The 16410-nt window shown below is 42.2% G+C and overlaps 1 protein-coding gene across 1 annotated transcript in view; it reads left to right on the top strand.

Annotated features, from left to right (window-relative positions):
- The window catches only part of PKDCC (protein kinase domain containing, cytoplasmic), a 36285-nt gene extending 20613 nt beyond the window's left edge, over window positions 1-15672 (top strand). Inside the window, exons 5-8 of the mRNA XM_042051651.1 lie at window positions 2036-2115; window positions 2948-3055; window positions 12698-12871; window positions 14420-15672. Coding sequence (XP_041907585.1) covers window positions 2036-2115; window positions 2948-3055; window positions 12698-12871; window positions 14420-14505 — 448 coding nt within the window. The 3' untranslated portion in view covers window positions 14506-15672. The remainder of the gene's footprint in view (window positions 1-2035; window positions 2116-2947; window positions 3056-12697; window positions 12872-14419) is intronic.
- Window positions 15673-16410: the final 738 nt, after the last annotated feature.

The following is a 16410-nucleotide window of genomic DNA, read 5'->3' on the forward strand; positions in this document are numbered from 1 at the left end:
TAGACCCCTTGTAATTTTAAAACATAGCACACCCTAGCCTTGAAAGCATACTTAAATCTATCTAGCTGGTTTCTTTATGAGGTAAATAATTAAAGGAGAGAAAACATTTGGGAGAAACCTCTACAAGAACTGGCCCATCTTGACTTTCAGGTGGTTACATCCTGTCACAAATGTGTCTCACTGTGTTTTCCTCCAAATATTTGGGGGAACAGTTTTCAAAGCACTGGACAGTTTTGAAAGTAAACATAACTAATATTTTGAACTGTTAACCAATGGCTGAGATGAATTCTCCATCACTGAGAATTCTTAAATTAGGATCAGATAGTTCTCAAAAAGAAACAATTTGTAGGAACGAATGTAAAAGGATCTGACATTCTGTGTTGCGTAGATCACAGAGGATGCCACTGGCCCTGGAATCGATGAGTAACAAATGTTCTGCAATTAAGTTGTGCAGACTCCAGTGTCTGTACATGTCAGGATTTCACATGTGGGTGTTTGCAGTAGAACAGTCATATGTTTCTGTAGCCCTGTAGCTATGGAAAAACAATAACCTCCGTGACTTGCTACCAGCCAGCATTGAGCAAATTTAGTGACAGCTACTGAATTTTTACAAAGAACTATTCACAATCAGTTGGACTCTGCTTTAGGGATAATCTCTAACCAAAACCAGTGAGGTAAAACTTACCAGACAAATTATTTGTTACAATGTTATGGTACTCTTCAGATTTCTGTATGTATTTATATTGTCTGTTCCATACTCATCCTTAAGAAAACCTACCTGTGGATTATCCCACTTGGGAAAATCATAAACACTATTTTTGTTGGGGATGAAGAAGGGAGTTACATTCTCAAAGAAATATTCACTGTGTAAGTAGAGTGTTAGCTCAATAATACCTGCATCTTTGATCAATTTTTGGTATCAGTAACTGAATTTTCTAATTTGCACTTATGTAAAGCATCTGCTGGTCTCCCTCCTGAGCATGAGTCCCTAGGGTTTCCATTTGACAATGTGGTCTCTGTATATGAAAAATTATTTACTTTGCAAGTTAGATGAGAAGCAGGGGAATATCCCAGTTGTGTTCCTGTTCTTTTCATTAGCTAATATTTATGTCCAATAGTTCTGTTTATATTGTCAGATCCTGACCTGCTCATCTCCATCTTAGGTTTCTGTGATGCTGAGTTTGTTGCAGTAGGTAGTAGTATTGGCAGAGTAATAGATCTCTAAAGGAAGAATATGAAAATTAAATGTACTTCAAGAGGTGATAATGGCATATTGTTTTTTCTTCTGCAATTAAACTTATTAAAATGGAGTTGTGGAATCCCCTTCTCTGTAGATATTCAGAAGCTGTGTGGACACAATCCTGAGTAAAGTGTTCTAGGGGATCCTGCTTGAGCAGGGAGGCTGGACTAGCTGACTTCCAGTGGTGCTTTCCAACCTCACCCATTCTGTGTCTCTACATCCATCAATGAATACCTACAAGAATGCAACTTGAATATAGATAAATGATAGGAACAGAGAGGACATTCTCTATTCCAGAACCATTAAAACAATAGAAGGTGGCTTGCTCCTGGCAATTAATTTGAAAGTCTAAGAAAAGCATAGTAAAGAAAATAGTGATTTCATTTATTAGAAATGGGCAGAAATTTAATTTATGAACTTTCAAGGTTTGAAAAATAATGAAGCCCAAGACTTACAGGGTTGATGGCATCCTTTTAGTTTGTTGAAGTACAGACAGCTTTGCAAATAGTCACAATCCATGGGGCTTCACAGCAAATTGCTGTATTAATGGAACGTTTACGTGTAGGTACAAGGCAGCCTTGTATGTAGCAGCGTGGTCTGGGTATGCCAGACAGCTGTGTGAATAGTCTCAGCTATGTATTTATTTGAGTATAGAATACCATTATATTTCCTGAATAGGTCAGTGGCATATAAGCAATAGGAATTTTATTCCTTATGATGTTCAGGAGTTACCAGACATTTGTAAACTCTTGGAAAAAAAAAAAAAATTCAATATTGGTTACTTTTCTATTGCAGGTTTTTTTTTACCTATCTTCTTCCACACAGTGCTCCATCCTCACTGAGACCATTACTGGATAAGATAGTCAATGCAACAGGTAATCACAATAAACATGGCAATGCCAAGCATTTGCTTTTTTAGTGTAACTGTCATGTTTGGGAGGGGAGGGTGCAGCTCTTGTGCTCACTGCAATAGAACCAGATTGTTTTTCTATCCAGGATAAAATTGCTCCCGTATCAAGAAGGCAAGAATGGGCTCATACACCAGAAAAATCCCAATTTTAGATTTTATCTAGGCTTCATAGAGGTATTTGTTTCATCCTGACACCTCAGCACTGAGGTGAACTGCATCAGAACACAATTTCTTGGGGGGTCTGGAAGAACTTCTGTCCCTGAAAAGGGAAATTTTTATGGTAAAACCCAGGATAATTTCTCATTATCAATGATACCAGTGGCAGAGAAGCCAGAGGCACAAATGACATTTCCATAGATCTTTACTGATTACCAGGGTAGTGCCTTTGAGACAAGAGTAGGTGGCTGTAAAACTGATTTGAGGGTTTTTCAGTGCCTTGCCCCAGTGTGCATCCAAGGGGGAAATGATTGATGCTGGGCTATAGCTAATGAGCAAGCAAAGCTTTGGAGTTCCCTGTATTGGCTGACCTTGATCCCTTGTGGGGAGTTCTCCTCAGTGTTTTCTGCCTGCAGGCCTGGGGCTACCAGCTGGACAAGCCAGCCTCTGGAATGCCTGGGTCATGTCAGGTGTGAAACTGGACTTGTAGGAACTCAGGGATTTCCTGCCCATGTCACAACCCTGCCACGGAGCAGGGCACCACGGGGCTCCCATGCTCAGGGCTTCGTTCAAATGAAACCTTGTTTTGCCCTGTGCAGGATGCTCCTCATCTAAGTCATTCTTTTGCTCTACTTTTAAAGGAGAACTTCACTGGGGAATAGATGAGACAGCTGCTCAGCTGGAGAGAGTTTTGAGCCTGTATAAGAGTGGGGAGTACCTGCAGAACACAACCCGGATGCCGAAAGCTGGTAAAGTTGTCTTTCTTGAAACTTAAAATCCGAGACTTTGTCATTGTTTTGAGGTTTGCAAGGGCAAATGTGCAGAAAATAAGGCTCAGTGGTCCTTGAAATCGTGCATGTGATAGTATTTTATCTGCTTTTTGCTTCCTGGGAGCCTCCTGTAACCCTCCTCATTAAGTGATGTAGCTGGACATCCATAAGTGTGAGCAGGCTGTAATAGGATTAAGGAAATCCAAAGGGAGTTCTCCATGACAGACTGATGGAAAATGTGTTTCATCACATCCACACACTGCTGTTGTAGTATCAGAACCTGCCTGAACATGTACTGGGGAGAATCCAGTCATGAGACTGTAAACCTCCATGGGTTTCCTGGGACTTAAAGGGATTTCTTGTAACATAAGCACTTGTAGATTGGAAGAATAAAATTTTTACTTCCTTTGCAAGGGGAAAATAGTATGTCCCTCAGGTTCTGCTAGCAATAGAACAAAAAATAGAGAAAGGGACAGGGTGAAAACAAGGCTGAATAATAGTATCTTTTTCATAATGTGTCTGTATGCTATTCAAGCTGTGGTATGAAGTGGTGCATGCTCTTCCTGGAAGGATAGCTGTGGAATTGTACGCGTCAAAGAATATTATGTGTGCTGGAAATGACTGTTAAGTCCAACAATTGTAAAAGCTGTTTTGCAAATTATTTTTATGTATGTACAATGTTCATGTCAAACTGTCAACATAATTGACTGCAAGTTGATGGGAAAATTATAGCTTTGCTGCAAAAGCTCAGTAAAGAGGGAAAGATGGGTTCTAAATGAAGATGAATGTTGGCACAGGGGGTTTGAAAAGTTCGGTGAAGCATTTGCTCAGTGAAAGAGACACAGGAGCCAAATTCATTCTGGTTGTAGCTCTGTTAACCTCAAAGAGCCATGATACCAGGGATGAATTTGACCCACTTATCAGAATAATTCAATATTTATTTTGTTGTAGAATTGGCAGGAAAATTGTTGCAGGTGTTCATTTAACTTTCTAATTTTCAGCTTTTCATCACAATCTGTGCCGAGTGATACCTGTCAACACAGCGAAATTATTTTCAGCAGTACAATCAATAGTACAAACATGTCCTTTGTTGAAGAAGTGCCAGGAGATCTGAGGTTGCTCCATGATGCTGGTTGATTCCAGATCAGGACGAGGTGAAGTTTTTGAATTTTAGAGGTCTGTCATGTTTATAAAGACTCTCAAGGAGAGAAGCCTTGGACAGCAGTAGTCAATATAACAGTGCAGGTTTCCACTGATATGGAGCAGAGCTCTGTGTATATTTAGCTACTGTAATAATTACACATCTTTGTGTTCATTTAATTGTGTAGACTCCGAGATAATATAACACAGAATCCACTGCCCATGTTCATGGTTAGTAATACCCTGCTCTGCAAGGAGCCTTTTTTATTTGCAGGGCACTGTTCATGGGCTTAGGCACTTTACAGTGTGACCAAAGATGTTGAAAATCTGTAGATGCTTTGTGTAGCATATTGGATAATGTGCATTAAATACCATGAGTGTAATACTGAGTTCCTTGATAGGAAAACGTTCTCAACCAGGGGCAAGCTTGAGGAACTGGGTGTCTTACTGGAAATTACACTTAGATGACATGTGTTCTCAGACTTAGCTGCCATGCCTTTAAGATGTGCAGGCCTGTTTCTTGTTTGTTCTAAGCCTACTTTAACCAAACAGAAAAGGTGTTGTAATTTCTTTCTCTTTTAAGACTCCCTTTCCTTGCCAGACAGATACGAAGTCATATCATGAGGGTTAAAATATGCCTACATACCCACTTGTATCATTTTAACTCCAACCATAATCTTTCCTCAACTGATATGTGACTGATACTTGATATTAATACCATGCTGGAATTAATTTTTAATATTTTTCAATCCAATCTAATGACAGAATTAGAAATTACTAATTAGAATTTATTCAGAGATAATGGTATGAGGAATTCTCCTGTGCTACAGTGAAGTTGCAGGAGAGGGTGACAGGTGTCCTGGAAGGGAGTGGTGTCCAGGCAATCAGCCTCTTCCACTGGCAGGATGTTACAGCTGAGGTGGCATCCTGACCACCGAAACCAAGGCTGAACAGCTGAGCAGATTGAATATTTTGTATTAGTCTTGGTAGACAGGGATGGAAAGGAACAACCGTGATATTTTCCCAAGCTGTCAGTTGAGGTTCTGCTTTGGTCCTGTTTGGACAAAAAAATATTTTTAAGATTGTGTGATTTTATAAAATGTTTTCTGTGTTGCTCTTCAGCATAGAAAAAGTTCAACAAGGGTGTTTTTCATCCAGTGCTAAGTTGAGATAAAATTAGAGATGATCATTTGGTTCTCAGGCCAGATTGGAGTTAACCAGCTTTGCATTCATATCCCAATGTGTGCCAAGATGGCACAAGTTTTTATCCATTTTGCTCCAGAAGATAGAAATCTCACAAGGTGATTCACTCCTGGGACTTTTGCTCTTACAAATAGTAGAAGTTACAAGAATTTGTGATGCCAGTCCCCTGGCATCTAAAGGTTTGTGACAAAATAAGTCCTTTCTGGTGCACGATCTATTTTGAAATCCTAAAAGAGCAGGAGGAAAATTCAGATCCAAGAAGTGTAAAGTTTTTTTCAGTTTGGTTTTGAAAATAAACTACAGAAGGTTCAGGTAATGGTGCTTCAGAATTTGTCTTAGGTCTTAAATGCTTGGAATTATGCACTATCTTGGATAGAGCATTGTAAATTCATACTAGGAAAGACGAGATCATGGTCTTGAGCAAGTCATGTAAGGCCATAACTAAAACATTAGCATTCAGGAGACAGTGTGTTATCTATGTGAACTTATGTTTTTGAAAGGAAGACCTCCTCCTATGAACACCACGAAGTGAGAAAGGTGATATTGATAAGCAGGGGGGAAGTGACACGAAGAAAGTTCTTGTCAGCCCTAGTGTTCCCATAAATAAAGTTTAACAAGATGACATAGTCATATTACAGAAGGTCTTGGATATTAAGCTTTCACTGTGCTTCAGTTGTAAAGATTTTATAGTGCTGTAAATTATATTATGCTCTGGACTTTGGTTTAGTATCCTAGAGTAGAGGCGTGGGAGACATTCGATAGCTGTGTATGTGTTCTGCAATCATAAATCACACTGCTGTTCATGTTGATATGGGAACATTGCAGCGTTTAAAACAACACCAGGAACAAATACTTTATATTCTATTGGCTGTTGGCCTCTCTTGCTGGAACCCAGAGGAATGTGAATTAAAATAGGAACCATGTATTTCTTCTGACATATGTTATCTAAAAATGATTAAATCATTCCATTAATTATCCAGATTAAGGAGACTATAAAAAACCTACTGATGTTCATCAGTAAAGTCATGCCCCAGTATCAGCATTTTTATTACTTTAATCAAGTGACAGTGATTTGTACCGAGTATCTGGCCCTTGAGCTAAGCCCCAGCCCTTCAGTTAACTCAGAATTCACTCAGAAATGCGTGAAATCAGCTAACACTCGTAAATCAGATAGCTTTGTTATTCATTAAAGCTAATAGATGACCCATTATTAGGTCTGGGGGTGTGCAAGCCCACAGAAAGCTGTAATTAGCTGCTGTTGTTAGCTGAAAGCACATTCTCAAAGCTAAAAAAGCTGGAAGGCTGGACATAAAGCAAAGACACGTTGTGTTTTCCTTTGTCTCAAGACAATTTGGCAGGATTATGCTGTATGTAAATATTTACAGTACAACAATGTTTTGAAAAAAATATTCTGCAGGGTCACTATAGCAACCTGCTTAGGAAATTGTAAATCCACCCAAGGATTATTGAAATCAGGAACAAACTGCAGCCCAGATTCCTGCTCTATCTTAATATATTATAATAAATCTTATTAATCTTATATTTTTAAAAATTATTTTTATACATGTGCCTTTGGTGTCCCTTTCCCAGAGCCCTCAGGGGGAGAGGTGCACAGGGCAGAAAGTCTCCCTTTGTACCCTGCCTTGCTTGGAGGGCTCTCCCATCAGGAGCCAGGCAATCCCAGCACGCAGGAATACAGGAGCAGGTTCCTTTGCACCCGTGTGGCACTGGCAGCGCAGTGGGTCTGTGCAGCTGTGCAGGGACCACAACCAGGCGGTTGTTGCTCACTCCTATCTCCACCACCCTGCAAACCATTTGTTCTGTTCCCTGAGCAATGTGTTCTGCTATTGCTAAACTTCTTCCTGTCCAATTTGGCAGTGCACAGGAAAATACTTTCTGCTGAGGTCCTCAGTTCCCTTCCAGCACACTAAAGAGGTCGCTGAGTGTCTTTTATAAATCCTGTGGGCTTCTGTCTTCAGGCTTAAATGCCCCAACACGTGACTGTAGGCAACTTCTGGCTTGTCCATCATCAGCATCATTGTTTTTATGACTGAGCGGGCCACATGCAATGTTTAAGTGTCTGTAGGACGATTTTGGGCTTGTTGCCTTCAGTAAATTGGTGTGTGCCACAGAGGTGGCTGTGGGTATGGAGCAGCTCCCTGGGATGTGGGGCATGAGGCAGGAAAAATGCTCCAGCTGTGTCATGTTAACAGGAATAAAATGTAAGGGAACATGTCGTTCCTCTCGTTATTTATTTGTGTTTTGGTGACAGCCTGCATACCGATTTAAATACGGCTCTACTGCCAGCACAATGGAAGTGCATAAAAAGAGACAAGGCTCGCCTCGCTCCCAGCCCATGCGCAGGAAACTGACAGAGGATGGAAGTACTCCCCAAAGGAGCAGGGCCATCTCCTGCTCTGATGGCAAAGCTGTGTCCTGCCAGGCCAGCCTGTCTTTCCAAACAGTTGGGATGTGTCAGGACTGATTGAAAGTAGAGGCCTGCGGGATAGGCCTGCCCTCACGTTTCCTCAGGCATACCAAAAAGTCGCTTTCCGTAGCAAACTGTGCAGGGTGCTTTGCAGGGCCTGTTGTCAGAAGCATGTTTGAATGTGAGGTACTGGAACATGAGGAAAAGTTCAGCATAAAATGAAGCGTACTAAAAACATCAGTGTATTATTGTCTATTTTGGATCCAATACTGTTCTCCAAAAGCTCCCTGGGCATTGGAGGGGACTGTTTGTAGAGAAAAACACTGCTCAGTACCACTTGCTGATATTGGCAAGATCAGGCTTTTTCTGCTTACTCACAAGCAAAGCAAAAGCAATTCCAGAGTCGACTGCCAGTGTTCCTCTTGAGACTAGGGGAAAAAAGGAAGGGAGAAAAAGGAGCAACATGATTTTTCTCTCAAGGATGGACGTGGCTTCTTCTCTGTCATTGACCCACAGTGTATTGGCAGGTGATAAGAGAACTGGGCAAATCTCCAACAAGTAGCTGTAGTTGGTAGTAAAAATGCAGTCTGGCTGCTGTGGCTGAAAGAAACGGTCATTAGGACTGATTAAAGTCAGATTTAGGGTGATTCAGACAGGCTAAAAGGGGGAAACCACAGGCGGTTTCACATAGTTTATTATATACTTGTGCAGCTCTTTATATGATTCAGTCTAGTACAGTGAAAATGAGTATGTTTATAGATTGCACTCGGCTTTGGGACAATGCAGGTGGTTTTTGATGGAAAAAAAATTAGAATAAGAATTTAAAGCATTGGCTTTCTTTTATAGCTGTTGCACTGCTCAGTGATGCTGCAGATTTCTTTTAAAGATGCCTCTCTTACTTGTCACAACAAGTAAGTGATCTTGGTTTTGGGATCACTGTGGCCATCATGGGGATGTGGCTAACATGCTAAGGAGCTTCTAAGATTTTGACCTGGTCAAAGCAGCATGTTTTGATTGATCAGAACAACCTTGCAAAAAATATTGTAGAAATAGAAAAACTATCACAAAACACAACTTCTGAGGATTGCCTGGATTCAGCATAGCAAGATATCTTGAAGTTCCAAAATGTTTACAAGAAAAAATACTTTGTAGTAGGATTTATCTGTGTAATTGTGAGCTCCTGTATTACCTCCTGTGTGCTAAACTGGAGTAAATGCATTGTAAATGACATCAAGATCAGGCTTACAGCATTGCATTTATTTGCTTCAATCCTCACAAAATTAGTAGATGGAGGAAAGGATTCTTTTTCTGCTGATACCAGTAGGAATGCCTTGCATTTCTCTGATGTATTCCTTGCCATTACCTTGATAGACTTTATGTACTCTCTGTCAAGCTATGTGTATGTACGCAGAAGTGTAAATTTATGGCTGCATTTATAGTATTAGGCAAGCATTTATTGGTTTTAAACACCATTAGTCTGGAAATGGACCAGAACTTTGACCTTTTTATGATGTGATTTACTGCTGTGAGCCTTCAAATTCCAAGGACTCCATTTAAGCACGTTTCAGGTCTTGGCAGGACAAAAACTTGAGCTGGAGCTGTCTTTAAGCCATTGGGGTACTGCTTAATTGAGTAACTTCCCTGTGGTGTTCAAGGTGATCATTTAAAGGTGTAAGGGAAGCCCAGCTCTCCTGAGGGCTGGACCTAATGTCATTGCTGGGACACATCTCAGTGGAGGAGCATCCTTCAGGAGGGTCCTTCTAGTTCATGTGAGAGAAGTGCATTTCTTCACAACTCTTACAAGTAAGGGCTAAAGTGCAAGCTCCCTAAATTGACACTATGCAAGCAAGAGATTCCAGGGACACGTGCCTTTACTATGCAAATTTGCAAGGCAGCTGCCTTGCTCTGCTGGAGATGGAGTGAATTTTGAAAAGAAATGCAGTTTGCTTAGACCACCACTTGGTTGGTGTTGCAATGAGTTTCTGAGCAGTTCTGAGTGTAACAGTTTAAGAGGAGATCCCATGTTGGCTTCCCAGGGCAAGCAGGAGTGCCTGGCTGGTGTGGGAGCAGGAACCAGGGTGCTGGGCCATCACGTGTCCCTCTCCCTACTCCTCGTGGCTGCCTTCCCATTGGGATGCTCCTAAGGGAAGGCACTCCCAGGCAGCCATCACTGCTGCTTGCCATGCAAGGGGGAAGAGGAGCTGCCTTCCTGCTTTTCCCCCTCACTGCATCCCACTCCCCTCCCTGCGGGCAGTGTAGGATCAGTTCCCCAGCCTGCAGGTATCCGTGGCCCGTGCCAGTTGGAGGCCCTGCCAGAAGCTGCCCCTGTGGAGCCCATGTGACTGTGTGCTCTCAGTTAGACTGCAGTGTTTTCACCTGTGTGGTGCTCAGTGATGTCCCAGCCAAAGGAAAGTGCTCTTTGCTTGTGTGTCACACTGCCATGTACCTGTTACCTGCTCCCGTTGGAGATGGTTGTGGCTTTCCCTCGTGTAGGAACTGGCAGGGAGCAGCGAGGAGAGAAGGCACAGCCATAGGGCTGTTCTGCTTGGTGAGACCACCCTGGCATGGCTGTTTCCATCCTCACTCGCACACTCAAACCAGGACCTTGCCATTCCCATCGCAGTTACTGCTGGCCCAACTCCGTTGATTAATGTGTCTGAGCTGCCCAGATGATTTACCAGGCTTGGTCACCTTGAAAAAGTTGATGAAAAGGGAGAACTTTATCTCCTACCTCTGACAGAGCCTCAGGTCATGTAAATCACTGCTGCTCTTTTGAAGTCTTCGTATGGCAGCCGAGAGCCTAACCCCTGACAGCTGTACCGGGAGCAGTGCTGAGGAGAAGGGAACTGCTATAGGCCTATTGAGAAGCACATCTGTGCTCAGAGGAATTTAAATATTGGATGATAATTCAAAATAAGGGTCTTCAAGTTGGGCTTCTCCCTTGCTTGAAGTAAAATACTTGACATGACATGAGGCTCAGTGCTGTGACGGTGTGCTGAGGGATGCTGCAGCTTCCTCCCAGCCCCAGCGTGGAGCCCATCTGACTCTCAGAGTGCCCTCGAGAAGGGCCAGGACACGCTGACGTGGAGAATCAGGCAGAAGCTTCATCTCCTGCTGCCGCAGCAAGGACCATCCTTCTGTGAATGCCCTCTGTGACGTGGGCCTTGGCATAGTGCAGTGTGAGTGTGCAAAGAGGAGCTGTGGATAATCACATTTTATGTCCAGTCATCATGGCATGTATGCTGATATGAATGATTACATATGGTGCTAACTACAGGGAATTGATTTTTTTTTTTGCTTTTAATTTGTGCACATCATTTTACTGATCTAGGCTGTGAGCTACAAATCAATACTCAGCAGTTGCCATGTGGAGATAAGAGAATATTCTGTTACATTCAATTATTGTTACACTACTGTTGATACAGAAACTGGGGAAAAAGGGACTTCTACCTATCCAGCACTTTGATTTATGCTCTGACTTCTCTTCAGAAGAAATGCATAAATATTTTTGATGGAGAAATGACCAGTCATAATGCGGAACTACATTTTGATTTATTTTTTCTTCTTGTGCATGAATCTGCATTTCCTGAATTAAGAAAACTTTTTTGCTTTTGATTTAACTGGGACCATGATCAGCTCTGATTTTGCTTCTTGTTTGGGAATGTTTCTTATGAAACTTTTAATGAGCTAAGGCTTAAAATAGAATGCATTTACTACATTTGTTTCCCACTATTTCAGACTGTGTGCTGAGAACCAGCACTTGTGAACGTGCATTTCTTTTCCCAGTTGAAACACTGACAGTTTGGAGTAGCAGACACGCTTGCCTTTGACTTGGTGGTGTTCCTACAATGTGCTGTTTGAAATATTAGCAGGCTGAATCAGCAAAGCCAGGCAGAAAATGCCTGAACCAAAGTGACTTAAGAATAGGCTGTGAGTCAGGACAGGCAGCTCTGGTTTCCATAATAGATACAATTAGAAGAAATATAGAATGTATTTAGTTTTTTGAATAGGACGTGGGGAGGAGAGACAGGAGGGAACCATTAATTTGTGCGTCTGGAGGCTAAATAGAAATGTTTATAAATGATCAGTTGAATTTGCTGATGCATTCATTAGAGAAACCCCTGTTAGTGGCTGGGAAAGTGAGAGGAGCTGTGAACAGAGAACAAGAGGCAGCTCATAAAGGCAAGTGAGACTGAACGGCAGCCAAGGGAGAGGAGCAGTCGGCGGGGCAGCGCGGGGGCGCTGGGCGAGGACCACGCTGACACCCTCCCGCTACTTTTTTCCCCCCCTTCTCTTCAGAGGCCCATCAAGCGACTCCTCTTTTGTCCTAATCTTAGCAAGCAAAAAAAGTTTGCTTAATTAAAAGCCTGTCTTTTCTTCCTTCTCTAAAGGAGCCGGAGAAAAATAGCATGCTCTTCTGAGGGAGAGGGAGGGCTGGGAACGCCTGGTCAGGTCTCACCCCGACAATCCTGCTCACTGTTGAGAAGTAGGACAGTGAGTCAGTTCATTCAAGTGGATGCTGTTTATTCAATGGGACATTCTTCCTGTAAAACTCCTAATAAAACCAAAGCCTTGCCTCCGCAGTGGGGAAGGGGAAGGGGTTTTGTGCACAGACTGTTTATTTACAGACGCTTTCTGCAGAAAAAGGTGAGAAGAAGAAAGGAGGAAAGGAAAAGGAAAGTAAGGTGCAGAGCTATAAACACGTTAGAGAGTAAACCAGGGCTGGTACAGTCTAACCCGTCAGCTTTTCCATCATATATCCTGCTCCTAAGCTGTTCTAATAAACCTTGCCTGTTAAAAACAACCAGTTTACTGGAGCTTTCAAACCATTGCTTTGCTCTGATTTGCAGAGTACAGACGGGTGCCTGAAGCCTTTATTCCTGATGAGAACTACAGATGCTGGCCATCTTACCACCACAAGGGCTGCCTCCTCTCTGTGTTCGATGTCAACGAAGCCATCGAGATCTGTGACAGCTACTCCCAGTGCAAAGCTTTTGTCCTAACTAACCAGACGACTTGGACAGGTAGGTCCTGGATGCTGTGGAGAGGAAGCAGCAACGGAGTCACCTGTTCTGGCTGCTCTAAGTGTTTTAATACAGCTTGGGGAGTGTGTTGTGCTGAGCTGTGGGAGCCACCAGTAGCATCTAGAAGTGAAGTAGTTTTTGAAGGTTCAGCTGATGCAGCTTCTTTTTTGGTGAGGCTTCTCTTTGCCAGCTGTCAGGGGAGCAGAAGCCTACAGACAGCTCACAGGGGCTGCCACTACAGAGCTAAGCACGTGGACCCCAGGTTACCAAACCACAGGGTCTGAAATGGGTTTTTTTTTCATTTTTATGCTTCTGGGAGGTGTGAACAGGCACTTCCATGGAACCAAGAAAAAAATAATTCCTGTTAACCTTGCCTATGGCTAACCAGTGGCTATGTCATCATGTCAGCCTATCTGTAGTTGAAATATTGAAGTTAATTAATATACTAAAAAAGTATTTATTCTGGCACAGGGAAATTCATAGGAAGTTTAGAGCAGCTCCTATCTCAGGTTACAGTATTAGAAGCAAATGGGACTTAGTAGCAATATTTGTAGTCTTATTTGTCATTCCCTTTGCCATATCATGCCTGATGCATGAGCACTTGAATTTCTGCAGCTCAGAAATTTGCTCAGTGGTTGAGGCATCCCGTTTACTTTTAAAGAAAATGGTGTTATGGGAGCCCCCTAGAGAGGCAGGCTGGGAGCAAATAGCATTTGATTTTCTGAAGTTTAGAGAGGGAAGGCAGAAGTACATATGGAGTGTATCTCTGTGGTCTCTGCTGCAAGGAAAGGCAATGATTTTGCAGTTCTGTGGGGCAGCAGGAGCTCACTGGGAGGCAGGGATGTGAATAAGGTGCCAGGCCAGTGAGTGTGGGGAGATAAAACTGTGCTGTGGCTCCCACAAGCACCAAACAAAGAAATTGCCAAATTCAGCCCCCACTGGCCTTGGATACATATGCAGCAGGTGTCTTATGCTACCCAGGTTGTTGTCACTTGCTGCTGCTTTTTGTCTGAGGACTAGAAGCCTTGTTCCAGCTTGTTTAGAGCCCAGAGCTACAAAGTGATCAGCAAGAACTGTTTCAGAGAAAGTCATGTTTAATATACATTGCACTGATGAGTTTTGGAAAGATTCAAGCGTGCAAATATGATTCTGCTCCTGTACAATTGAACAAATATCCTTCATGCAAGCCCTGAACTCAATCCTGTTTTTATCAGAGGGAGTCTCAAAATACTTCTTTAAAGATCACACGGGATTTGTATTAAAATCTTCAGACCTTTCCTTTATCTACTGTGTTAGCTGTGCACAGCTGTACCTTGACCATAATTAGGTAAGAGTAAAGATATTGAAACCAGGGGAAATTTGGTGTCATTTTAGGCAAAACCTGTTCAGATTTATACCAGCTCAAGTTAGGAGAGAGTTCAGTCTTGCATGGCCTGGAAAATGCATAGGTTGAAGTAGAATTTGAAATGTCACTATTTTAAGGTAGGCAACCTTTTGCTCATCACTTCTAAATATTTTTCCCTTCCCCCCCTTTCCTATTCAATGCAGGTCGGCAGCTTGTTTTCTTCAAGATGGCCTCAAATCATATTGTGCCTGATCCTGACAAGATAACATATGTGAAGGTGACAGACTGACACCTAAAGAGGCTCAGTCTGACACGTGAGTGATAAGAGCTGTTTGTGTATAAATATAGGCAGCTGTTAGGTAGAAGGCGGCTGTGGCCGGAGAAATAATTGCACTATTACTCATTCTAATCTATAGAGTGCTAAAGGAAACTTTAAAGAAGTAACCTGCATGACCAGGATGAATGTGCAATAAAACAAGATTTTGAAAATGTGATTTCAAAACAGAACAAAACAACCCAAAGCAAAGTACAAGAGACGATACACTGTTAGAGTATAATTTTGGTTATAAATCAGCTGGCAGCTCTGGCTTTTCTAACCAAGGTCAGGATAACATTTCTCACCTATACATGTGTGTCCAGGGATGAATCTCTGGGAAGCCTGTATCCTCCACACTGATATTTATTTGGGCACGTACAATCACAACAGAGGAACTGAAGCATATCAGTTTGTCTGCTGAACAGCAAACGTTACTGAGGACAATCAGCGTTTGTGTTAAAGCTATGGAATACGCAATGCCGGCATATTTGTCAAACGGAAGGAATTGCTTATGTTTAGAATTGCAAGACTGCAACTAATTTTCATTTTTGCTTCCAGTGTTATCATAAAGTTTCATTTTTAATTTGAAAGAGCCATTTTGTAAATCTAGCAAATCACATAAGCATATGAATAGTCCCACTGAAAGGGCAGGGACTTACCCAAGTGCCGAGTGCTTTGCTGGATAGCCCTAAGCATATGCTTACAATTAAGCCTGTGCTTAAGACTTTTGTTGAATCAGTTTGAATTGTTCAGGAAGCCACATCTTTGACAGACTGGCAAAGCAGTCCAGCTGGCTGAACAGTACTAATTTAACGACTATCTTGCAGTTATTCCTACCTTTTATCATCAGGTCCTTGGTTTTCTTAGGCATCGCTTGCTAATTCTTAGAGTGGATGAAGTAAATGACTGTAATGATGTCAAATGAATGCTAGCCTTAATTCTATACAAAATGCATCTTAAAGGCAGGGTGTGTCTAGAGAATTTGCTTTCAGTGAAAGCAATGAAGTAAATGCTAAAGTGACCAATGTCATACTGTTTTGTAGTTTGTACAGTCAGGAAAAAATGTGCTTTTGTTTCTCAAATTGTTTATTTTTGTAAAAAAGATAAAAATAAAAGATAAATAAAATTTCTTTTATTCTTGATTTTTGTGTGTTTGCGTTTCGAATAAATGCCTAAATCCAGTGTATTGTATGTAAACTTAGACTTGGGATATTTTTTCCAGAAAGGACTGAAGTTGTTCCAGTGGCTCCCAGGGATGGGTCTGTTGGTGCCTGGAGTACTTGGTGGCTTTGTCTGTGGTTGCCCGTCACAAAGTGAGTCATGGTTAGAAGACAGTGGTTGAGCAGCCTTTGCTGCTCTGTGCTTTGCATTATGTTGGTATCAGTCTTTTAGCACTTGGAAGGGGCAATGGTGAGAGCAGGACTTGATGAAATTGGGCCAAAGGTGTGTTTTTGCTGCCAGGGAGGGGCAGGGAAGGAGAGCAGGCGAGTCAGGGAAGCCGGGCAGCAGTGTGGCCGTGCAGGAGAGAAGGTCCGACAGTGACACCACCGGCAGCGGGTCTTGTCTCACCGCGGTTTCTCTGAGGTCACTGATGCCCTAATGGCTCTGGCAACTGGCTGAAGTGATGTCTTCTAATGGCTGTAACTCCCAAATTATCAAACTCCCAGCCGTAATAGCTCAGCGGATTGTGTCGCCGTGCACTTAGGAACCCATCAATCATACTGTGGTAATAAACAAACACTACGGATTCTTTTAAAATTGCTGCATAAATCATGCCAACACATACTGCACAGTTCATTGAAGTGATAGGGGTTGTTGGCACTGAGGTGCTGGTATGTATTTTGAAAGTCTTTAACCTCCTGTGATTTCCTTCCCATT

This window comes from Corvus kubaryi, unplaced genomic scaffold (genome assembly GCF_017639235.1).
Source record: "Corvus kubaryi isolate FWS band 111438036 unplaced genomic scaffold, C.kubaryi_AGA036_p1.0 76, whole genome shotgun sequence".
Taxonomy (NCBI): Eukaryota; Metazoa; Chordata; class Aves; order Passeriformes; family Corvidae; genus Corvus; species Corvus kubaryi.